This window comes from Orbicella franksi, chromosome 5 (genome assembly GCF_964199315.1).
Source record: "Orbicella franksi chromosome 5, jaOrbFran1.1, whole genome shotgun sequence".
NCBI lineage: Eukaryota > Metazoa > Cnidaria > Anthozoa > Scleractinia > Merulinidae > Orbicella > Orbicella franksi.
The window spans coordinates 8717022-8740931 of NC_138149.1; the positions used below are offsets into that span (position 1 = coordinate 8717022).

General features: G+C 39.1%; 2 protein-coding genes across 3 annotated transcripts; both read right to left on the reverse strand.

Moving 5' to 3' along the window:
- Nucleotides 1-4832: 4832 nt before the first annotated feature.
- Nucleotides 4833-13207, reverse strand: LOC145486713 (uncharacterized). Of its 2 annotated transcripts, none has more exons than XM_081465419.1 (3): nt 13106-13207; nt 11734-11970; nt 4833-11365 (listed from the first exon to the last, which is right to left on the reverse strand). In XM_081465419.1, the coding sequence occupies exons 2-3, from the start codon at nt 11948-11950 to the stop codon at nt 10728-10730; spliced, it is 855 nt and encodes a 284-aa protein (XP_081321545.1). In that variant the 5' UTR covers nt 11951-11970; nt 13106-13207; the 3' UTR covers nt 4833-10727. The 2 variants fall into 2 exon arrangements, with proteins under 2 accessions (XP_081321545.1, XP_081321546.1); XM_081465420.1 differs by having other exon boundaries at nt 13102-13197.
- A 1686-nt stretch (nt 13208-14893) lies between these two features.
- LOC145487204 (uncharacterized) lies at nt 14894-22998 on the reverse strand. The gene is made up of 3 exons (XM_081465930.1): nt 21414-22998; nt 19125-19311; nt 14894-18602 (listed from the first exon to the last, which is right to left on the reverse strand). The coding sequence occupies exons 1-3, from the start codon at nt 22356-22358 to the stop codon at nt 18514-18516; spliced, it is 1221 nt and encodes a 406-aa protein (XP_081322056.1). The 5' UTR covers nt 22359-22998; the 3' UTR covers nt 14894-18513.
- Nucleotides 22999-23910: the final 912 nt, after the last annotated feature.

A 23910-nucleotide genomic window follows, 5' to 3' on the forward strand; every position in this document is an offset into this window, starting at 1 on the left:
CGCCCTCCACAAAAAATGTCAAAAGCTATTATTTTAAAATTCATTTTGAAAACACCATCGGATAATGATATTTAATGACAGCGTTTGACCATTTCCAAATCGAAATACGACAAAATTCTGCAAAGACTCATAAGTACGCAGGATCGAATTTGTCATTGCAGGCCGTTGTTTTGCAGAGTATATCTAAAAGATGTACCAAGAGGTATAACAGACGTCAAAACTTTTTGTTAGCCGAGGTTCTCGATACTGTGCTGTTTTGGTTTGCAGAACCTCACTAATTCATTCGTAAGTAACGATTATGATGAAATTTTGTAGGACTAGAGCTATTTTCGAAGACGAAAATGTTACAGACTGACCTGTTCAATTGGCATGGTGGAAGGGGGCGGGGGCGGGAGAATGAGGAGGAACTAGGCCCACTGACCAAATCATCTTCATTTAAAAACAATGGAAGTGGTTGATTATGTACTTTATTTATCTGCAGGACACATGTGCGCCTATCAGACCAATTGGCCATTTCCCGATCGCCATTCTGCAACAGATCCTTAAGAAAACTATTCATTTCCATCCATGAAGGTGTAAGAGCAGGCAGATCACATTTTCATATTTATGGCTTTGCTCGCAACTCGGTATGAAACAAAGGCAAAACTCGGACATGAAATCTTTTTCTAAGCAAGCTCGAATGCCTGTGCTGATAACAGGATAGAGTATGGAGAACTTTCAAATATTGAACCATAGAATAAATATATATTGCTTTTGATGCCGTTTGTATTAACGGATTGGAGGAGAAGAGAATCGTTACTCTAGGGTGCGCGTAATATTCAAGATGGCGGCTTTTTCACCTTGAGACGAATTGAATATTCATTTTATGGCCTTCAAGCTTTAAAGTGGCTCCACAGGGTAATCATTTATGACGTTGCGCGCGCACCTGTTATGTTTTGAATGCTGTTTTTGCGTTAGTTTTTACGCCCAGTCCTCTCAAACCTATTACATGTAATAAGCAATGATTAAATAGTGTTTTACTATCGTCTCTGTTAAAATTTTAGGATTTAGTCTTGAATTATAAATGGCCAAACAAATCTGTTTTTTTTTTATGGTTTTATCTGTGATTATCTTGAATTCCTTTGGTGAAAACTTCAAAAATTTTTAAAGCCCATCGCATCCTCCGGGATACGAATTTTAGATACGAGAAAAGTAGGGTTTGTAAAGGACATTTTTTTTTTCGATTTTTGCAAATTTACGACTTTTAACGCTGCGAATAAACTGCGCGTATAGATTTCCCTGAAAAACGAACTCCGACTAAAGAAGATTATTTACTACCGGTAAGCCAAATTTTACGGAAATTCAGCGAAGGAAACGCGAGCAAATTCACTGTCAGTTTTGCTTTTTGTTCTCGTGTTGAAGTCATAAAATATCGAAAAACATTGACGTTTTCCTTCGAGCGCGCGCAGATTACTTGAACTTTCGTGCTCAGCGAGCGCGATCGTAAAATTATAGGGAGCCACCTTAAATTAGTTATATTCTTTTCCTCTAACAAAGGAGTAATTTAACTTACAATTCCGTGGTTCACTTTTACAAGGGACATTTCTTTCTCGCAAAGAAAGCAACGGAAATTATATACACATCAAAAGCACTCATTTTTTAGCAATAAAATGTTTAATCGTAATGTTTGTAAGGCAGTGAAAACATGTACACTGTTTGTAACCGTATGCAAATTCAAGTCGATTCTTTCCATGGAACGCTTTTAATGTAAAAAAAATATATATTTCTAGTGTCACTCTGTGTATCCTCGTTAAAAAAAAAAAATCTAACATTTCTACGTGGAACGTAAGATAATTTTTAAAAACGGCGAACGCAAAATATGAAATAAACGCTCGTTCTAAAGTTAGTCATTAATCACGTAAGTCTCTGGTTAGGGGTTGTCCGCTGAGAGACTGAAACCCTTACCCTATACTAGACCGTGATCAGCTTAATTTTGCAACCCTGTCCTAGACCAGGCACTAAACCTCCCCACCCCTTCCCAGGCTAGTTATTTTCTTGCAAAAACTTTATCACTGTCGTAGACCAATCATACAGTAACTAAACCAATGCCTTACAGAGTCACTTCGAGTCTCAATTCCTAGTATAGAACCCACTCGTCCAAAATCTCGGTGATGAACTAATTGTAAGGCAGGCTAACAAGTTTATGCATTTGTGGCTTGGTAAGGTTTCTACATTTCATGACTGGATTAAATGGATGACCGCCTGTATATCGAGCAAAGTAAAAAAGAAAAAGAAAAAGATACCCTACGAGCAGTTGGTTTCTCCCACGCCGAATAAGAGAGAAACTACTGCTTACTTTGTTATTACTTAGTAAATTTGATCTCTTTTATTTTAGTCATGCGTTTTATGCATGAGCCTCTGGTTCGGATACTGAGGGCAACCTCAATCCCACGCAATGACTTTGATAAATTGATTGATTGATTGATTGATTGATTGACTGCAAGCGACCGTCTGCTTTTCCATCGAGCATGCGCGAGTTCGTCATGCCCCACGTGATGCATGCGAAGTCAGTTCGATCTGTTCGCCAGCGGGTGTTTGTACTACGCTAGTCAAAAGAATGCAAATTTTTCGCCAAAACCGAAGACAAAAGAACGCTCCAGACCTTCGCGGAAGTATTACTGAGCTCGTTGAACTCAATACTATTCCAAACAATAATACGATAATGCGATCGAAGGCGGGTTTGTAAAATTAAAGCTGTTTCAAGCGACTGGACGTCATCAAAAGTAGTAAAAACAGAAGCGTACTCAAAGCATTTGAGGAAGATCGAACTTCCTGCAGCGACGTACAGCAATCTCGAGGAATTATGAAACTTCTTTCAACATCGTAACCCAGACCGTAACCGTTCGCAGTGAAGATGGACTTTGATTGCTACACGGTGGGCTCGCTTAAACGCAGCAGTTATGTTGGTGAGCGCATGTGTGCGAGCCTAAGCCAGCTTTTACACTAGTTTTACCAGTTCAAAGTTAATTTGTTCGTCCATGACGCTGGACGGTGATTAACTCATAGGAACGAACGGTTGCTCGCAGTGGTTTCTCTCTCGTTCTGCGTTGTAGAAACCCACTGCTTGCTGGGTAACAAGTAGATGGTCGTTATCACTATTGTAATGTTCAGTAGAATAAATAGGTTTCGAATTTTTCGAAAGGAGCAGGAATCCACCGTAGGAAAAAAGATGGCCGCTGTACATGTTACCACAATGCCTTGCGAACATAACAGAGCCTTCAAGGCACAAAGAAAGCCAAATTTTTACAATATTTGTTCCCTGTACTAAGTTCATTAAGTAGCCTAGGTTTGAAGATTTTATAACGTTTTTGTACGTTTTTATGAACGTTGTTACGGTTTTCGTGCGCTAAGAACTATGGGTAAGTGTGCAAGTCGCCATCTTTTTTCCTACGGAGGATTGGTGAAGTTTTTCGTGCGCAGAAAAATCTCATTATGATTTAAAAACAGAAAGATTACATTAATAGACTATGTTCAGTCATAGCTCTTGAGTTATGTAAATATAAAACAGCTCATACTGGGTTTTAATTACAGTCGAAAACTCTAATCTTTCTTATAGCCCCATTAACACATTTTCGACCACCTCCAGAATTGTAACAAATACTCTGTTCGGCGTCGTAATTTTAACTAACTTCTCGGAGTTTGCATATGTGGTAAAACGGGTCTCTCGTGTTACACTTCTCCCGTTTATGGACTAGAAAAACAGACTGAACTTGTACAACTGAAGCCATGCTGCCCATCAGGCACTTGTATCTCACCCATGCATGTCATAACAACAGTTAGTAGAATTCTACTATTATCCTAATACAAACGCTGCAGTCTGATGGACTGAGCTATACTCGTATGCTATTAGCCATTTGTATACTATTAGCCAGTGGCCAGAGGTCTTCCGTTCAATAGCAACACTTTTTGTTTCTGTAATGTTTCGATGAAGGGTTAGAAATATTACTGAATAAATAAATTCTCAAGAATTGAAAAGAGAGGCAACTGACCGCTATGAGACTTTAAAACCTCAAAATGTTTCAATGAACCAATGAGCGCGTGTACACAAATCCAAGTTTCAAAAAACAATTCAATCCGCACTATTTTGTTAGACGAAAGTATTTCGCCAACATTGCACAGGGGTGAGAGGAGCAAAATACGAATAGAATGATTATTTTTAACCCTTGTGACCAAGGTTGTCGTATATCATTCATAGGAAAGCTGGTACTATATGTTAAAACTGGTGTTCTGCAGAGTTCTTCAAAGAGTTCAAAGTTCCTAATAAAGTGACAACACTGAAAGGAATTTAGACGGCAGTGTATGATGAAGTAATATAAAGCTGTTAAAGCACTAATCAGGAACAAAATGGAAAAATCAAGAAGGATGGAGATGAAATAGTCATTAAGATATTAAGATGATTTCCGCAGAACATTCAAGCAATAGTGCCAAAAATAAAGTTACCAAAAAAAACCTCATAGCATGGTAATGTTTTGAATAAAGTTAAAAAGAACTTATCGAGATTTAAGAGCAGCTTCGCCTAAATATCAACTAGACTTGGAAATAGCGAAAAAATCGAATTTCTTCAAACTCGCCCAGAATGAAGCCCTACGGGCACTAGTTACAAAAATATCGTTTTAAGTTCGATAAATCAAAAAAATTTTTTTTCCGCAATTTTTTCGTTTCGATGCCCCAAATCGGCCAAAATCCATCGAAAATGAGCGGCATATTCAGAGGCTCGTAAACTCAAAAGTAAAAATCTTCATTACAAACTGATTGCACGTCGTATTTGTACTTCCTTTTTTGTCTATTTAGAGCTAAATAGATCGTGATTTGATTAGAACTTAAATATTTGACGAATTTTCTAAATTAACGACCCAAGACAGCTTTACAAGAGGTCTACATTTAGCCTATTTTCAAATGCTAAAAAGGCGTTCTGGTACACGGCTTTCCCCAAAACGACTAGTTTGGTGTGAAAGAGCATTCTTTCTTCTTCAAATTAGTGAAATAAAATTTTTGGGTAAATAAAATCGCGAGCGCTGAGATAGCGAACTAAATGCAGCACTTCTTCCTGAAAACGTGACCTTTGACCCGAGCGTAACGAAACCGATTACTGCAAGAAAACCCGGAAGAAAAGCAAACGCTTCGTTATTTTGAAACAATTTCTCGTGATATCTCTCCGAAACCATGATTGCAAGAAACTATTTCCAGATATGAAATCTTACAGGGTCAAAAAAGGAGCTAAAGGGCGCATCTTGACACAATAACTTTGTTTGCTGGGAATTGAAGTCAATGACCGTTAACGAATTCCAGTGAAATTTGCAAACTTGAAGTATGTTAGCCGATACTTACCTGAATATTTATATTAATAGAAGAGTCGTCTTCTTGGATTAACCTTCAAAAGAAGCAGGATCCAGATTTGAAAACCTCTAAAAGAAGAAATGTTTAATGTTCCGTGACCTGCCCGCTGCTATAAATTAGCTTAAATTCCATGCACATGCCGACCGCATGTTTGTCGTAAAACCAACTGAACTCCACTGACAGTTTCCATGGGCAACCCCAAAATAAACAATCCCCAAAAATGTAAAGTGAAATTGGCTGTCTTCATGAACAGTTAGAAGCTCGGGTCAAGTTCCGTTACCTTTAAAAAGTGCTTGAATTTATTTGTTTGCGTCGACTTTGTCCACTACTCTCACGTTCGAATGCCGCGAATCGGTCACGCCAAAACAGTGCAGACCGTGCAGACTGCAGACAACACCGCGTTCAAACGTCGGGCATGCGCAAATTGGTACATTTTTTGGCAGCCGCGCGCCAATTTCCCGCGCAAAAATTTAAAGGAAAACATGGGAAACAACCGGTGTCACGCAAAATTTACGAAAAAAAATTGAAAAGTTCATAGAAATCTGTAAAAGGAAAAGAAAGCAGGTAAAAGGAAAACTTAAGACTTTTCAGACACAAAGTTTATTAAGTTACCGGTATTCTGTTGATTTACCATTTTGTTTTGAGCTTTACCAAAAAAGTTTATAAGTCTTAAAACCCGTGTCATGCTACGAGCCGACGGCGTAGTATATTTTTATTTGTTTTTATTAATCACACGATGCGTGACGCCGGAAACGGACGACAAACGATGTGTAAAAGAAGGAAAAATGGGAGAAGAAAAAGACAATTGCAGTGACTCGGCTTCGCTCAGACGAGCTGGAAAAATTTTGGCAAGGACTGAGGGATTCCATCCGGATCCTTGATTTGTCTGAAGCACAGGAACGAGATGAATCCAAACGGCAAACGATGTTCATGTCCATCGTCATGGGGGCATAGCTGGCCAAAATACCGATCCCAAACCGACTGTACCTGGTCTTTGACCAGGTGGGAAAAGCTTTTCTAAACTACAAACCTGGAAAAAACTGGTGCACTAAATGCAAAGTCGAGGCGGACAAAAAATTCAAGGAGCACGGAAAATTCATACCACGGAAAAGAAAGACCTGCAACAAGCAGAAGGTAGAACAATTTTTAACTCTCAAGTCATTCTGTTAGCTCATTCTGTTAGCTCAGTCATTTCTCGTTGTACCGGCTAAAACATAAACAAATATATAAATAACGAGGAAAATGTCATTTATAGGATACCGATGACCCATGAAAAGAACAGTGTCATGAAAATATTTTGGCCACCTTTTGGTTGCTCCATTGCTCGCACATGCGCAGACGTTTGACCGCTGTGTTACTGCAGACACTTGTTTGGGCTTTTCATTGTGACTCCCTTTTTGGGTCTAGTTACAAAATAGTGTTGAATATATCTGAAAGTCTGTCATTTATCCACAGGCTGCACAAGCGCAGAATTGACTTTTGATTCAATAGACAAACGCGTACAAGACTTTGTATGAGAAACTTACTCAGTCTGCACGGTCTGCAGTGTTTTGGCGTGACCGATACTACGCAGTATTCGAACGTGACAGTAACTACTGAGTGAACAAAGTAGAATCAAGCACTTTTAAAAGGTAATGGAACTTGACCCGAGCTTCTAACTATTCATGAAGACAGCCAATTTCACTTTACATTTTTGGGGATTGTTTATTTTGGGGTTGCCCATGGAAACTGTCAGTGGAGTTCAGTTGGTTTTACGACAAACATGCGGTCGGCATGTGCATGGAATTTAAGCTAATTTATAGCAGCGGGCAGGTCACGGAACATTAAACATTTCTTCTTTTAGAGGTTTTCAAATCTGGATCCTGCTTCTTTTGAAGGTTAATCCAAGAAGACGACTCTTCTATTAATATAAATATTCAGGTAAGTATCGGCTAACATACTTCAAGTTTGCAAATTTCACTGGAATTCGTTAACGGTCATTGACTTCAATTCCCAGCAAACAAAGTTATTGTGTCAAGATGCGCCCTTTAGCTCCTTTTTTGACCCTGTAAGATTTCATATCTGGAAATAGTTTCTTGCAATCATGGTTTCGGAGAGATATCACGAGAAATTGTTTCAAAATAACGAAGCGTTTGCTTTTCTTCCGGGTTTTCTTGCAGTAATCGGTTTCGTTACGCTCGGGTCAAAGGTCACGTTTTCAGGAAGAAGTGCTGCATTTAGTTCGCTATCTCAGCGCTCGCGATTTTATTTACCCAAAAATTTTATTTCACTAATTTGAAGAAGAAAGAATGCTCTTTCACACCAAACTAGTCGTTTTGGGGAAAGCCGTGTACCAGAACGCCTTTTTAGCATTTGAAAATAGGCTAAATGTAGACCTCTTGTAAAGCTGTCTTGGGTCGTTAATTTAGAAAATTCGTCAAATATTTAAGTTCTAATCAAATCACGATCTATTTAGCTCTAAATAGACAAAAAAGGAAGTACAAATACGACGTGCAATCAGTTTGTAATGAAGATTTTTACTTTTGAGTTTACGAGCCTCTGAATATGCCGCTCATTTTCGATGGATTTTGGCCGATTTGGGGCATCGAAACGAAAAAATTGCGGAAAAAAAATTTTTTTGATTTATCGAACTTAAAACGATATTTTTGTAACTAGTGCCCGTAGGGCTTCATTCTGGGCGAGTTTGAAGAAATTCGATTTTTTCGCTATTTCCAAGTCTAGTTGATATTTAGGCGAAGCTGCTCTTAAGCTTTCAAGCTAAACCCGCGAGAGAAAATTGCACTCGAAGTTATCCATATTTCAATTAAAACATACGTTTCGCGTTAGTTGATCATGAAAACACAATAACACATGTATTTAGCATTCTTACGAGGTTTGACAACAACTTTTTCGAGATTACTTGAGAATTTAGTCGCGGGGTCACTTAGAGAAATTAATTAAAGTGAGATGTTTTATTAAAAGTTGTGAGTAGATTTTTAATAAATAATTTTTGCACTTTGAGCGGAATCTGTCTTAAGGACGTTCGAGCGAAAATTTTCCAGTAGATAGATTTTTCAAATTTGTACTGCAGTCAGATGATGAGTTAAAAAAAAAAATGGGGGTCACCTACTTCGTTTCAGAGATAAAGCGTGTGGAAAACTACCTTGGTTTTAAAAAATTGTCGCACGTAGTTCAGCATGGTCTGCAGCAGTTTAAGGTTAAAAATATCCAAGGTGAGTCAACCGAGGCAAACGATCTTAGTCGTAATTTGTAGGAGTGGGTCTGTTGCGTAACGTTTTCGCAAAACTTAACCCTTCTAGAGGCATTTGAAACCGTCGCATAGATTATCAAAGAGCCAAAAAGAACGGAATTCGATGGTGCATTTTGCAAAAAATTCAAACTTGTAGTTGATAGATTTTATTCATTTTTTTGTTAAACGTAGAAACTCGGTAGAGAAAATGATCCACCAAAAGAAAAAAAAAGGGGTCACCGAACGTCCAAGGTCGTTAAATCCAGGAAAAGCCATAGCAGTGGCCATTTGCCCTATCATTTTTCATTTTATTACTTAGCTCGCGCCCTCACGCATGACGTGGCGTGTGAATTTGCCATCGCAGTGAGGATGCGCAGCAGCAATTAGAGCGAACGTCCTTAACTGCCCGTTCTTCTCACCTTAAGTTTTCAAAAAGCTTTTTTTTGCCAGAATAATGCTGTATTATCAGAGGAGTGGATACGAGTTATTTTTCGCATTAGAGGTCGTCTTAGTGTACTAACATTCCAGATTAAACCTTAGAAATACGATAATTCCCTTTGCCAACGATAGAAGAGTTACTGTAAATGACGTGGTCAAGAGACCATGCATGATATTAGATCCTGGAGCCTTCGGTCGCTGCTTTGAGCTCCTTATACACCGAATGCAAATATGGCGGACCGCTCGGTCGGCGCCCGGGAAGAGTCTCATGAAAGCGAGGCTAGTCAGACTTTGATGTTTTGTTTTGACAATATTTCCCCAGAAAGGTCTTGCTTCGTCGTCGATCTGGTCCATTTTGCTTCACCCTCCCTATAAGTTTTTGTGTTCCTGAATGCCACCAGAAGGGAGTGAAATCTTCCACAGCAGAGAAAGTGGTTTGTTTTCGTTTCCTAGTTCGCCTCTAAGGGAAAAACAGACGAAGGAAAGGAGTTCATGATCGCCGAAGGAACTATTAAAGTTTGTTCGTTACATTTCAGTCTGAAAGATCTTAGAAAACGCGTAAGCGATCGCATTTAGCTCCAAGTCTTTGTCATTTGGTTCAATGCTGTCAGTGGTTACAACGACGGGGGTAGTTGAAATTCATTCGCTTAGTTATTACACCGTAGTATTTGTTTCGTGCGATTCCGTGCGAGTGGACGCGGATGTAAACAACTTCCTCGTTTGAGACGGAGGGTCTTTCAAGAGGAGCTTTTCTTTACCTTGGGGAAGATACTGGCCATTTAGATCGTGTTGGAACACCACCAGATACCACATAAGCCCGTCATTTAAGCGATTTTCTCTAAGATCTTCTAACCTGAAATGTAGCGAACAAACTTTAGTTCCGCGGCGAACGTAGACTCCTTTCTTTCGTCTCCATTATTTTCCCTAATCTTAAGAGGCGAACGGTGGAAGATTTCCAACCCTTCTCGTGGCATTCAGAAACACAGCAACTCGTAGGCACAGCGAAATAAAACAGACCAGATAGACGACGAAGCAAAACCTTTCTGGGGAAGCATTGACAAAACAAAACATCAAAGCCTGACTAGCCTCGCCTTCATGCGGCTAGTCCCGGTCGCCGACCGAGTGCTCCGCCATATTTGCATTCGGTGTGAAAGTTTTTTTTTTTTCCTCGCAACAAAAGATCTACCCCATAGCAATTGGCACTAAGTCAAAGTCAGGTTGGAAATCTAAGGATAGTCGTGACTTTGGATCCAGGAACTCTTGTTGAATGGCTTATTATTTTTGCTATCATTGTTGTTAGTGTAAAATCTGTTAACCATAATTGATTTCAGATGAAAAATATCTGAGAACTGGTCATACATTAACTCCGATCTGGGTTATCAATGACTGGGTGAAAATGAGAGACAACCATGTACGGACCAAAACAAATGGTTTATATCATGAATTTTAATACTAACTTAACAATGAGTGTCGCATACGAGAATAGTTATTTCCCCAATCCGCTATAGATCTAACAGGGACATTACGTTTGATAATGACAGCTATCCTGACGTTGATCTATGATATTCTATATATCACTGTTCCGTTTCTTATCTAATTACTCTATATTACTGAGCCAGTTTCCTTTTCCTTTCCCAAATCTAACAACACATACACAGAAAAATATCTTAGCACCACAGGTACCTCAACAGTGAGGTTTGAAACCGCTCTTACGCTTCAGTTTGCCATTGCAGCACAAGTAGAAAGTGGTATCGTACGAGTACCTTCCACAACAGGCTGGCCTCAATCCTGTCTTGCGTACTCGGTTACCACTGCAGCACAGGTAGAAAGTGGTATCGTAGGAGTACCTTCCACAACAGGCTGGCCTCAATCCTGTTCTGCGTACTCGGTTGCCACTGCAGCACAGGTAGAAAGTGGTATCGTAGGAGTACCTACCACAACAGGCTGGCCTCAATCCTGTCTTGCGTACTCGGTTACCGCTGCAGCACAAGTAGAAAGTGGTATCGTAGGCGTACCTTCCACAACAGGCTGGCCTTAATCCTGTCCTGCGTACTCGGTTACCACTGCAGCACAAGTAGAAAGTGGCATCGTAGGCGTACCATCCACAACAGGCTGGCCTCAATCCTGTCCTGCGTACTCGGTTACCACTGCAGCACAAGTAGAAAGTGGCATCGTAGGCGTACCTTCCACAGCATGCAGGCCTCAATCCTGTTTTTCGTGCTAGATAACCACTGCAGCACAAGTAGAAAGTGGGGTTGTATGAATTTCCTCCGCATTTGGGCTTGTACCAACGGCGCTCTCCGGCCTCCATTCCCGTTGTCCCTGTTGCCAATTACGAAAAAAAAAAGAAAATTCAGGGGGTTTTTAACTGCGGGTGTGGACACCCTGTAGCTAATAGATTTTGCAAAAATTTGTATATGCAGAAAACTTACGAGAATTAATAGTATTGAAAATAGAACACATTCAAACAAAGTAAACTATTGCCTATTTGGTTTTTAAAAAACACGAGATCACTTTGGTACAATTTTTGTCTCTGTTGAGAGCTAAAAAAACGTTAAATAATTTTTAACCCTATTTTCGTAGGGTCGCGTTATTTTTGGAGGGTTTCTACTTTTGGGATTTGCTGACAACCGTTAAACGTTATCTCTGCTTTCGGGACAGAACACGTTTATTATCATGGGCCTACGTACCGTCTCGTTCCATTTCGTATTGGTTCGTTTTCACCTCATCGAGCTCGTTAACGTCTTCAAAGTTTTCCTTTTCACCCCACTCAACTCCCGTATCTTCGATTCCAGCGATTTCCGGGTCTCTTTTCAGCTCTGATGCGTCTGCTTTGCTGAAGGAATCACAGAGACACACAGCGAAGAACAGAACTGCACAGCGAACAATTGAAGTAGCAGGCGACATGCTGCACGGAAAGCTCAGTCCTGTATAATACAAAAGAAAAAATACAAAACAAAGAAATAATTGATCAAAAAAATGCTTCCTACTTTTAAAGTGTTTCAGATCGAGACTCTACTCGTGAAACGTGTCATATCAGCCGTTATACCATTTCGGCCAGATCGATGTTCCTGACAGGCAATTACTTCAGCAATGACCACGAGAACAGCTACGTATTCTGGTAACGAGTCAAATAAAACGCTAACGTATTCATAAGGTAGAATGGAGTGAAAAAAAAAAATTTATATGTGCTTTATCAATTCAAGTATTAACTCGTGCCCACAGAGAAAAAATCAATTTAGTAGCAGGGTGGAGAGTATCAAAAACCATCGCCCTAAACCACTCGGCAGACTATCTCTATTCATAACTGCACTTCGATAGCCAATATCATTACCACTGACTTTAGAACGTTTTCAGTATACTTGCCTAAAAATGCCGAGAAATCCCTAATCTGCTTGAAAGATCGGATTGCCAACACTTCAAAAACAAAAAGGCCGATACAAATGAACTCGCCAGAAAATGCTTCTATTTAACTTTTATTTCCTTTTTCTGAATCGTGTATCGCCGAATAGCGAAACTCTGTGAGGTTCGGTAAAATGTTTTCACTATTTGGCAAGCACTGACGCATTATCCAATCGGTTGTTAAACAGTGAGTGTTTCTGGCAATTCTGGTTCTCTTGTGAAAACTGATTCTTGGCGCCAAAATTACGTCCTATATTCATATGATACCTTTTAAAATACCATACCGTTTGTAAAACATTTTATTACTTAAGCTCATTTAATAAAATAACAAACTTGAACATTTTATTTTTACTTTCTACATGTGAATCGATTATTTTATTTTTGCTCTCAACAAATGAAAGTTGGAAATTTTCGTTCTTCTTTTTCAAAATAACAAAATTGTTTACTACTTATCATTTTTTGCAATTTGAATCTAACTTCTAAGACAAATGTTTTATTAATTTCTGCAATATAAGAAGAAACAAAAAAACGGGCAAAAATGTTAGTAACTTTTAGTGGTTTAACTGTTGTGTTGTTAAGATTTTAGGTTCACATGAAACATCGCAGCTGAAAAAAAAAGAGAGAGAGAGAGAGAAAAAACAAACTTATTAACCCACTTGCCTGAGATAATGATGCTCAAACTGCAACAATCCTGGGAAGCCTTCTTTAGAGTCTTCAATCGACGGCAGAAGCAACGTTGAACCACTCTGCTTTCTCTCTATATATATAAATCCCCTTCGTAACGTGTGAATCTTTCCGTTTGGCAGCTTAAAGCAGCTGAAACATGTTTACAAAGCCTTGAGAAGATTCTGAGTTGTTTACTGAAAGCTTCTACTGTGGTTAATTTGTTACTGACCGGTTTGGGTTCAATGAAAATTAATGTTTAGTTGTCAATATCCTCAAGATGTAAATAAAATATTTGATTTTGTTAATTAATATCTACCACCTTAGTACCAAACGAAGGGTCTATCAAAGACAGTTATTCACGGTCATTAACTTCAGAAACTCTACTTGTTCCGTAAGAAATTAGCGTAAGAAGCTACAATTAAACAAATTGAGAAAATTGAAGTTAAACGAACTTGTGCATAGGGTGTATACTGTGCTAAAAGTGACCTTATCTACGCATGTTTACCTTTATTAAAAGCCCCCAAGGCAAAAATAGAAAGTAAATACTACTTTCAAAAAGCACTTTTAAAATGATTAGTCAATTTAGATTTCTACAGACAGATAGAATCAAAACAAGGAATATGAAATTAATGCAGAAACAAACAAAATCTCAAAATTGTCGTTTCCAAAATTGCCATATGATGAAGACACTAAGTTTCTGTTAGCACTTGTCATGTTGGTTACCAAGCTCCTACGCTGTCATCACTTTTCTTGCAAGCATGATCACTTAACAAACAATTGCAATTGCTCTTAATTCCGGATGCTCCTAACGTTTATTTTCAAAATATATTCAACAAAAACGTCAAACTGAAGATCTTAACGGCCTCGATATTGCCTTGCACATTTTGACATTTCCTAATTGGTCTGGTTTTTAATTCGTCCATCATTAAGTTTGGTAAAAATGTTTCGTGGAAAACGTTTTTTGGTTTCGGTGTCTCAGTAACTCAACGTAGTTTTTTCATAGGTTAAGAGCTTTTTGTGTACACAGGCAAATGTTGCATTTATCAAAAATTATTAACTTTGCCAATTATAGGATTGTCAATCAAGTCAGCCACACCTGAAAGCTGTAGAAATACGCTCATTTGGATAAATCTGTCGCTTATTGGTATATTTTCTAAACTTAAGGAAAAACGAAAACTATAATATCGCAAAAAATTATAGAATTAAGATCAGATATCCAACCACGGTCACGGTTATGATATAAGTTTAGGGAGAGTTTAAAAACGTTGAAGTTGAAGACATTTGCAATGGAAACCCTTTTCACCAGCAACTGTTCTTGTCAATATCAATACTTGGAAATTGACATTTCCTCTAAAAGCCAATTATCCGAAGACAACAGCAGTGAGATATCATAATATCAAGACACTTGGAACTTTATAAAGCTACTGAGATTTCTCAATCCAGTGACTGCAGACGGGCATTATTATTTTCAATTCCCTTTGTAAAATCCAGTGGATAGTAATAACCCGTGGCATCGTCCTTAAATTTCGAAATTGCTAGATTTATTTACTCAGTGTGCTTTTGATCAATCTATCTCTGGATAACGGTTTGAAATATAATGCAAACACTAATTTTAAAACACTTTCAAAATGATAATAATTAGTCAATGCATATTTGTATTAACAGATCTAATCTGAATAGGAATTGGTCTCACTGGTTACTTATCCAACAAATCAAATCTTAAAATTCTCTTCTTCTAAGACTTGTTTTGTTTTGTTTTGTTTTTTTTTTCAGAGAATCTTAGCTACAGTCGAGAAAAATTATTATTATCAAAATAATCATGAAGATACTACGGTTTCTTGAGCAACTGTTCTACATCACTCTCGTGCTAAGCTCCCACGCTGTCATGATTGTTTTTTTTTTGGCACGCATGATCCATTAGTACAAGTAAACATTTGTTTTAAACCCCACTTAGCGCCCAACAGACATTTCTTTGTCTTATTTTGTGAAAACAGCGCACGTAAGACGGATACTAAAACCAAAAACCTCGGAGAATATCGAGAAAAAAAACAATTATCATAAAAATCTACAGATCTAACCATCCTCACAGTTATGTTATGAGTTAGAACGGTGCTAAATTTGTCTCGGAAAACCCTGGAAGTTGTATCGAATACAATAGAAACCTTTTTCACCAGTTGCAATTGTAAGATCGTCAATGACCAGACGCCATGTTGGATAGAATTCATTTATTGTAATGTCACGTGATACAATGTAGGGTTTGCACTGCGTGAGGAGGAACGAATACTACAGCAATGGCAGCTAACATTGTCAATGCTTTTTCACAGCATTTGACATTTCTCTAAAAAGCCAATTAACTAAAGATATACAGCGTTGAGATATTATACTATCATATAGCCATTGGGTTTTAAAAGGTTACTGAGATTCGTGCATCCTTTCCTTTTGATGTCTACAAACGTGGTATTAATGTTTTCACACTTTATAACACTGTTCCCTGCCGCCCTCCACAAAAAATGTCAAAAGCTATTATTTTAAAATTCATTTTGAAAACACCATCGGATAATGATATTTAATGACAGCGTTTGACCATTTCCAAATCGAAATACGACAAAATTCTGCAAAGACTCATAAGTACGCAGGATCGAATTTGTCATTGCAACCCGTTGTTTTGCAGAGCATATCTAAAAGATGTACCAAGAGGTATAACAGACATCAAAACTTTTTGTTAGCCGAGGTTCTCGATACTGTGCTGTTTTGGTTTGCAGAACCTCACTAATTCATTCGTAAGTAACGATTATGATGAAATTTGTAGGACTAGAGCTATTTTCGAAGACGAAAATATTACAGACTGACCTGTTCAATTGGCATGGTGGAAGGGAGGAGGAGAATGAGGAGGAACTAGGCCCACTGACCAAATCATCTTCATTTAAAAACAACGGAAGTGGTTGATTATGTACTTTATTTATCTGCAGGACACATGTGCGCCTATCAGACCAATTGGCCATTTCCCGATCGCCATTCTGCAACAGATCCTTAAGAAAACTATTCACTTCCATCCATTAAGGTGTAAGAGCAGGCAGATCACATTTCCATATTTATGGCTTTGCTCGCAACTCGGTATGAAACAAAGGCAAAACTCGGACATGAAATCTTTTTCTAAGCAAGCTCGAATGCCTGTGCTGATAACAGGATAGAGTATGGAGAACTTTCAAATATTGAACCATAGAATAAATATATATTGCTTTTGATGCCGTTTATATTAACGGATTGGAGGAGAAGAGAATCGTTACTCTAGGGTGCGTGTAATATTCAAGATGGCGGCTTTTTCACCTTGAGACGAATTGAATATTCAAGATGGTAGCTTTGTCACCCCAAGACGAATTTAAGATGGCGGCTTTGCCACCCTGAGAAGAATTCAAGATAGGGGCTTTGTCACCCTGAGAAGACTTCAAGATGGCGGCTTTGTCATCCCAGGACGACTTGAATGCGTCATAGTCAGGACCGAAGAGGGCGGGCACATGTTAGGATGAGGGAGGGAATACAAGGAGATGGACGAAAAAAATAGCCGGAAAAGAACAGGCAAACCAGGTTTGGTTTAAAAACATGTAACTCGACAGGGCTTTTGCGCCACAAGACAAAATTACTTGGATCTGGTTGTTAACGACATACAAATTAAGCTTTGTATGTACAGCAATAAAACAAACAATGATGTTATATTTATCTGTGCCGCGCTTCAAGTGAGGTAATTGAAATGATGAAAAAGTGGCTTCTTCTAAACAACATACCAACTCAAGACTAGAGTGCAAAAACCATACCCTATATAAGACCAAAATGGCCAAATCGATACCCTATTTATGACCAAAACGGCTGAAAAACCATACCCTTTGGGGCCGCACATACCTACATAGTCCACATGAAGGAGTACCACCGCCCCCCTTTCTAAATGTTTTATCTAGCTGCAGACCCAGTGCAACTGTTTCTTTACAAACTAATTGTTCATTTCGGACAGAAACTCGCTACATTTGGCCCGTACACAATGTCCTCCAACCCTCCCACTCAGTCAGTAAGCTCATTTATTGTATGGGTCGTGTTAGTAGCCAATATAACGCGCCCTGTGATACTTTCTAATTCTAGGGCCTGCAAAAGGGTATATAATAAACAAGTTATTTAACTCGAACGTTAGGTCTTTATGGGCAAAATCTCAAACCTCAGCCTTGCCATAATGACCTCGTTATAGCTTGGTCAATACAGCAAGGTCTCGGTTTGAGATTTTCCCGTAACGACCTCTCTTTCGGTTAATAAGTTGTAATTCATCAGCCCATGTTTCTTTTTCATCCAGCTGACAAGCTTCCTTTTCTTCACTTATTTCAGCTCAACGAGGTGCTTATATAATGCAGTCCCGAACCATTCCCACTAGAATTGATAAGTCAATACCAGTCGGCACTCGGCAGCATAACCTGAGATTTATTTAAAAAAAAAAACTAAACTAAGACCATGGCCCAATTCAAACCCCGAGTTACTGCACGTAGAAAGAGACGACTTATATGAAGGACGACTAGAAAACATTTGAAACAGTGAGTGCAAGTTATTTTCTTCAGTTTAATAGTTGGTCATGTAAGCAACGTATATTCCGTTTCTACGAGACAAACAGCAGCTAGCGAATAAAAAATTGTTCACTTTACATATGCAAATTATTACCAAATACCACTTCATTAAAATTGAATTTCATTGTCCTCCACTTTGGTTGAAACCAGGACGACGCTTTGGAGACCCGTCACCTAGCCGCGTTCGATTAGTTGGGAAGCAGCCCCGAGGAAAAAAAAGGGGGGGTGGGGGAAGGTACGATAGAAAAAAATAGGGAGCCCCCGTATTTTTCTTCCTTCGCCTTGTCGCTTGTCGTATATACACATTCACTTGTCTTAGGCTTTCTTGTCATTTATATTAATTCACAAATACTATAAACTTTTTTTCTCTTCTTTTTCTCAGTGCTTTACGTTAGTCTTCAAAGAAAGAAACTGCTAAAAGAAGATATATTCAAATTTCACCCTAATAAGGGCTTACTTGATTAAGCGCTTGAGATTGTTGCTAGGGACATTTCACGGTACATTTCTCGACGATGTTAATATGACCAGCACTGTCATTTTCAAGCATTAATTCATCTTGTGCTTGACACCTTGAGAGAGTCTGCTCCACCTCCTTCTCATGCACTTTGAAGCAGCTACACCTAAGGGCTTGCTTTTGAACGTCTAATGATAAAACTTTGTTGCACAACTGGTAAACGCTGCACTGAGGGGTCACTTAAGCTTTCACCATGTAAACAATAATCCTTCAAAGCGAGGGATGGCTGATGACATCAAAGAGGCCATTAGACGTTTCGTCGTTTGCTAAAATTCAAGATTATCGTTTTAGACTTGATCTCCATTCTCCATTGGCAGGGCTGTGGCGGCAGAGTTCGTGATAACTTCGTTTGGTTTATTAGGTAGTGTCACACATTCTAGAAGAAAGAAAATTCATACGCGAAGTAAGGCCGAGTTCAGAGGTAATGCTTCTGCCCTGCGGAACTAAATTGCAATAAGGTTAGACTGTAGCATGGCAGAAACACAACTCTGACCGAGTCAGGCGTTGTGCCAGATTTACTGAAGCCACGTAGCCATTCTCCTCGCATCTACCCGCGGTAACGCAATCCCGCCAAAATATATTAATATAATTTTATCAATCTTGCTTGGCGCGGTAAAAGCACGGCGTTTGAACTACTGCCGTGCCATAGTCGTGTAGCACGGCAGAGCTTACCGAACTCTGTTGCTTGCCGAACTAAATTCAGAAGTTTGATTCAGACGCCGTACTTCTGCCTTTCTTTTGTTGAACTTAATTCCTGAATTTAGTTTGGCATGGCAGAAGCATGACGTCTGAACTGGACCTAAGCCTTGTAATGGAGGCCAATTTGAAACTGGAGGCTAATGATGGATTGCCAGTCAAGCAAAGCGTAGCTGCCTACCAGTCGCTACACACAACAAACCTTTGCAAAGTCGGACGATCTTCTCTGGGACAAAATGCAACACTGCCATGTAACCCTCTCTAAACTCCAGTAGAAACACTGCGAAGAAAACCGGATTGAGACTGGGTTGTAAGAACGATGCAGCTATGACGTATTGGGAGAATTCAGTGCTGATCTGGTAACCAGACATTATGCAACCAACAGCAACCTGAACAAAGAAATGAAAAGCAATCAGCAGAAATATATAGAAAATAACAGGAAAAGGGAGACAGAATCACAAAACTCGCCTGATATGATTATTCCTTAACTTCATTTTCGTCAGTTAATTGATTAAGTTGCCCAATACATTTTCGGGACTTCGTCGCGAGACGAAATATGATAAATACCCCGGAAAAAAAAACAGTTATTGCTATCTGCTGTAGAACACTTTTCATAAAGCGAAACGCCATCTTACTAGATTACTCGAGTTCACGCTCTTTTTCCTCGAATCATGCAACGGAAAGGAGACATATCGTAAAACATTTTTAAAGCAGTCTTATTGTGGATGTGCCCAATGCATGGGGTCGGGTGAAAGCTCTGGTAAGGTCTGACATGAATGGCTTGATACCCTTTCAGAGGACAATAGAACAAACAACAGAAACAATACCACTAGCCTCAAAACAATAACAGGTGCTACAAGCGAAATAACTTTAACAAAGCTTACGCGTCTGGTCCAATGCGCATTGTACAGTTTTGACAAAATATGTATTGCTGATTTTGTTGAGACTACCCGCTAAATGCTGTTCAGTATTTTTTTTGGGGGGGGGGGGGGGGGCAGATCGTGAAATTAACTCACGCCAGGTTTGTCTCATCTATCATTATGTCAAGTTTTACAAAATTAATTTGTACACGAAAGCAAGCCGTCCAGTCTCCGGATATTAGCGAATGTTAATGCAAGTCATAAAGGATATAGTCTGCTGGCAGACGGTTTTTTCTCTAAGGGTCACTAGGACGAGTGTTTAGTCATCTTGTCCCATTCCCCTTTAGCCAAAACGTCTCGCCTCATAACCCCTACTGAATTTTGAGAGGAAAACAGACTGCCAACAGTCTACGAAGGATACGTATGTGTAAGTCAGTATTTGTATATAACAAACACTGTTAACACTGCCTTTCCTTGCTAACCTCTCTAAAGTTTATGATATTCCAACACTTTCTTCTATAGCTACTAAATAATAAACTTGCCAATTCTCATTAAATGTTTACTTGAATTTGTCATATACAGTTGGGAGAATTTAGGGATGAATTAATCAGGTAATTAGACGGATAAAATCCCTCCAACGGATATTAGAGTGATATGTACATTATCGATGAGGCATTAAACATGATAAAATACATGTGTTGTTTCGAAGTAACCCCCATGGTTATTTTAAATAAAGGACTGAAAATACTACTTGTATTTCGCAAGTAAAAATATGTCAGGATAATTCTCTCTTTGAAGGCCACCAATTTTGCAAAATTACATCATGTTGCTTCGAAGGCCTCCATTCTTTGTTATCGATGTAGATGAAAGTCTTTATTGCGGTTTTATAAAAACTTTTCCAGAATTAAACCCAAATCTAATAATCAGTGATCTCCATCGATGCCCTCAAGGAATTATTTCAAAGATAATAACAGTAGAGGACCATAGTTTAGAGACACTTAGAGTTAAGCAGATAGCAAGATGATGGTGCAATATTGTTCTGTTTAAGATGTGCATACATTTCCATTACCTTACTATACGTTTGCCGTATTTGCTCAACAGCGCGTTCGCCTTGGAAAAGCTGATCAAAATGTGCGGGCATTAACCTTTTTCACCTCAGCGATGAGATAATTAACAGAAGCATTCAACTTCGCGTGTCTGACACAAATAGCCTTTTAATGCTCAATTGAACGATAGTGTGGTACTTCACCGCCAAAACTGAAGTTTGACTTGCTAATTCGTGAGCTGTTATTATCTCACCATGGAATTAAATACGCGCTAATGAATTTCTAAGTGTGTAAATCGAGATTTTAAAAGACCACTCCGTATTGCACGCTCTTGCAGATTTAGGTTCTTAAATTGGTAAATCGCATGGGAGGAAGGAATGTGCTCATCTTTGAAGCGTCATTCTTTCTGATGTTTTCGTACACAAGCCTGAATTAAACTCAACGAACCAAACCGAAAGAGTGCTAAGGAAAGGTCACGCGATTTGTGTACGTACAAATTAAAAACCAAAAACGCATCGATCGAAAGTGGATTACCTAAATTGGTTTCTCTTTCTCGCTGAATGGTAAACTTAGATTTAAACTTACCATGACAGGAATCCAGGTCAAATGAAAAGTCAACCCCAGCACACATACCATCTTGGCAAAGTCTCTCTCCGCTCCAAGCCTTCGGTTGTAGAAGGCGAAAGATCTCGAGCCTCGCACGGCAGTAGTGAACGAAGATGCATCGCCAACGGAATAACTTGCACAGTTAAAACAGCTTAGAATATTGTGAACAATCTGTAGCAAAAAGCAGGCGCTGCTGCTCATTAACACCGCAAATAGAAACGTATATTCTTTGTTCTGCCTTGGGTAACTTATTTGCTCCAGGGAACAAAACAACGTCGCTGTGAAGTTCGTTTCAGATGACACTGTGTCCCCAGACGGCTGTGTCGCTTTCCATGGTGTTATTCCTTCTGGACCAAGACCAATGTAGGGCAACGAAGCTATTAAAAAGGCCACTATGGCTATTCCAATCACCAAATTCACGATCACAATGGACGAATTTCGCTTTTCTCGATGTTTTTGCTCGTATCTAGAGCACGCTAAAGAAGACGAGATTCTATCTCCAATACTTCGATAGACTCCTCGCGCGGTGACAGCCAAGTAGGAGGTATAGTTTACCGTCGTAATGATAAACATCGCGGCCAGTTTCAACCAGACAAACATCAAATAGAAAATCTCGCAAATCGACGGTCTTTCGATGCGGCTATTTCGCTGAGTCCTAGAGCAGTTGTTGTTCATCGAGAGGTATATAGGAAGCGGTATGCAAACGGTTAAAAAGTCCACCAAAACCAGCGACATTAACAGCACATCCCTACTGCTTCGACCACACATTGTACGAAGTTTGGCGTAGCACACCATCCATGGAAAAATGTTGAACAATAAGCCGATTATTCCGGCCACGAGCAAATATAAATTTATCGAACTCAGAAAGGAGCAGTTCAACTCGACAGCGGCAGAGTTATTTGGTTGACTTGATTCGCCCACCATTTTGATCACGTATAAGCAACAATAGTGAGTGTTGACCACGGCCACTGTCGCCGATCAAATCGTCGCCAACTTTTCATCGGAACATCAAACAGCGCGTTCCTGATGCCAGACCAAATGAATGTCATTTATTAAGAAAATAAAGAATCATCGAACCTGTTCAAAACCGCAGGACACTCACACCACATCCGCTTGGTCCATTGTCATGATTTGTTTGGTGTGTAAACAACCGTGACTCGAGCTGTCTATGGACCACACTGCCCCTGAGGCCCGGGGGGTACTTTGGAAATTTCTGTGTGGGGATGTGCCGCTGGGAACCTGAAACCCTTAGCCTATACCAAAGCTAGTTCAACTGAATTTTGCTACCCTATAATAGAGTAAACTCTCCAAATCCCCCCTATCTATCGACACTATTGAAGCTGATTTGCGTAAATTTAAACTTGCCGATTTGTTTTTTTATATTTTTGAGTGGCAATTCCTAATTTCTTTAGTCTAGATAAAATCTTCAACCAACTAGTCAGTTTTGGGAAAAATGATACCCTATTCTAGACCCAAACGCTCTGATTTATATACCCTATATCCTAGCGTAAACTGCTTGAAAACCATACTCTTCACAGCGGCACATACCTATATAGCCCATATATGGTAGTATGCCCCCCCCCCGGCCGAGCCCTGAGGGTACTCAAAACCCTGACACCCATTTATAAAATGATCTGATCTAAATAAAAATGAAATTAAAGTAATTTCTTTTTCAAGTTTGTCTAGACATCTCTTTAGGAATTTTTTAAACTGCTATACATAGCAATAAAGAAAACATGTTTCGGACCCTTGAAGTGACTGTTTTTTTTTTTTTCTTTCATCGATAAAGTAACGTGTCCCCAGCAAAGGGATAACTCCATCCGTAAGGACAGAAAAGACAGCAGGTTTCGTCGGTTTCAGGGATTTATTTTATTTATTTTCTCTCTCTCTTTTTTTTTTTTTTTTTTTTTTTACTGTAACAGCCTCTCAAATCCAGTCGACTGAGTGAGTTACATTTATTTCTGCTAGCATGTCTTACATTTTTACAAAACAATCTTCGCTTTCTTTTCAGCAGCATGCATTGAATTTACTAGAGACGCTTTGAAAATAAGCAGTCTCCAGGTTATGAGTTGAAGTTGTTATTTTTTGCGTGAACGTCGACCCGATTTCCCATGAAAAATATTTCCCTTTCATCAAAGATAATGGCTATATTTATTGATAAACGGGTTGAAAAATCGCCAAAATAAGCTGTTTTTAGCCAGATTAGTCTGAAATATCGGGTGACGCAGAACGCGACCTGGAGCACGCATAGCAGAAAAAGAAATCTTTGGATGTTTACTTATCCTTATTGATCCGACTTTTCACAAGCTAAAACTTCCGTTTTGGCTGCTATAGCCAACGATGAACAGTTTTTCAAAATCGCAATCGAACGGACTGAATTTAATATAACAACCGTCGTCGCTAACTATGCATTGTTCTTCAGTCATCTTAATTTTCAACTAGGATGCCAAAGCACATAGGCAAGCTCCAGTTGGAA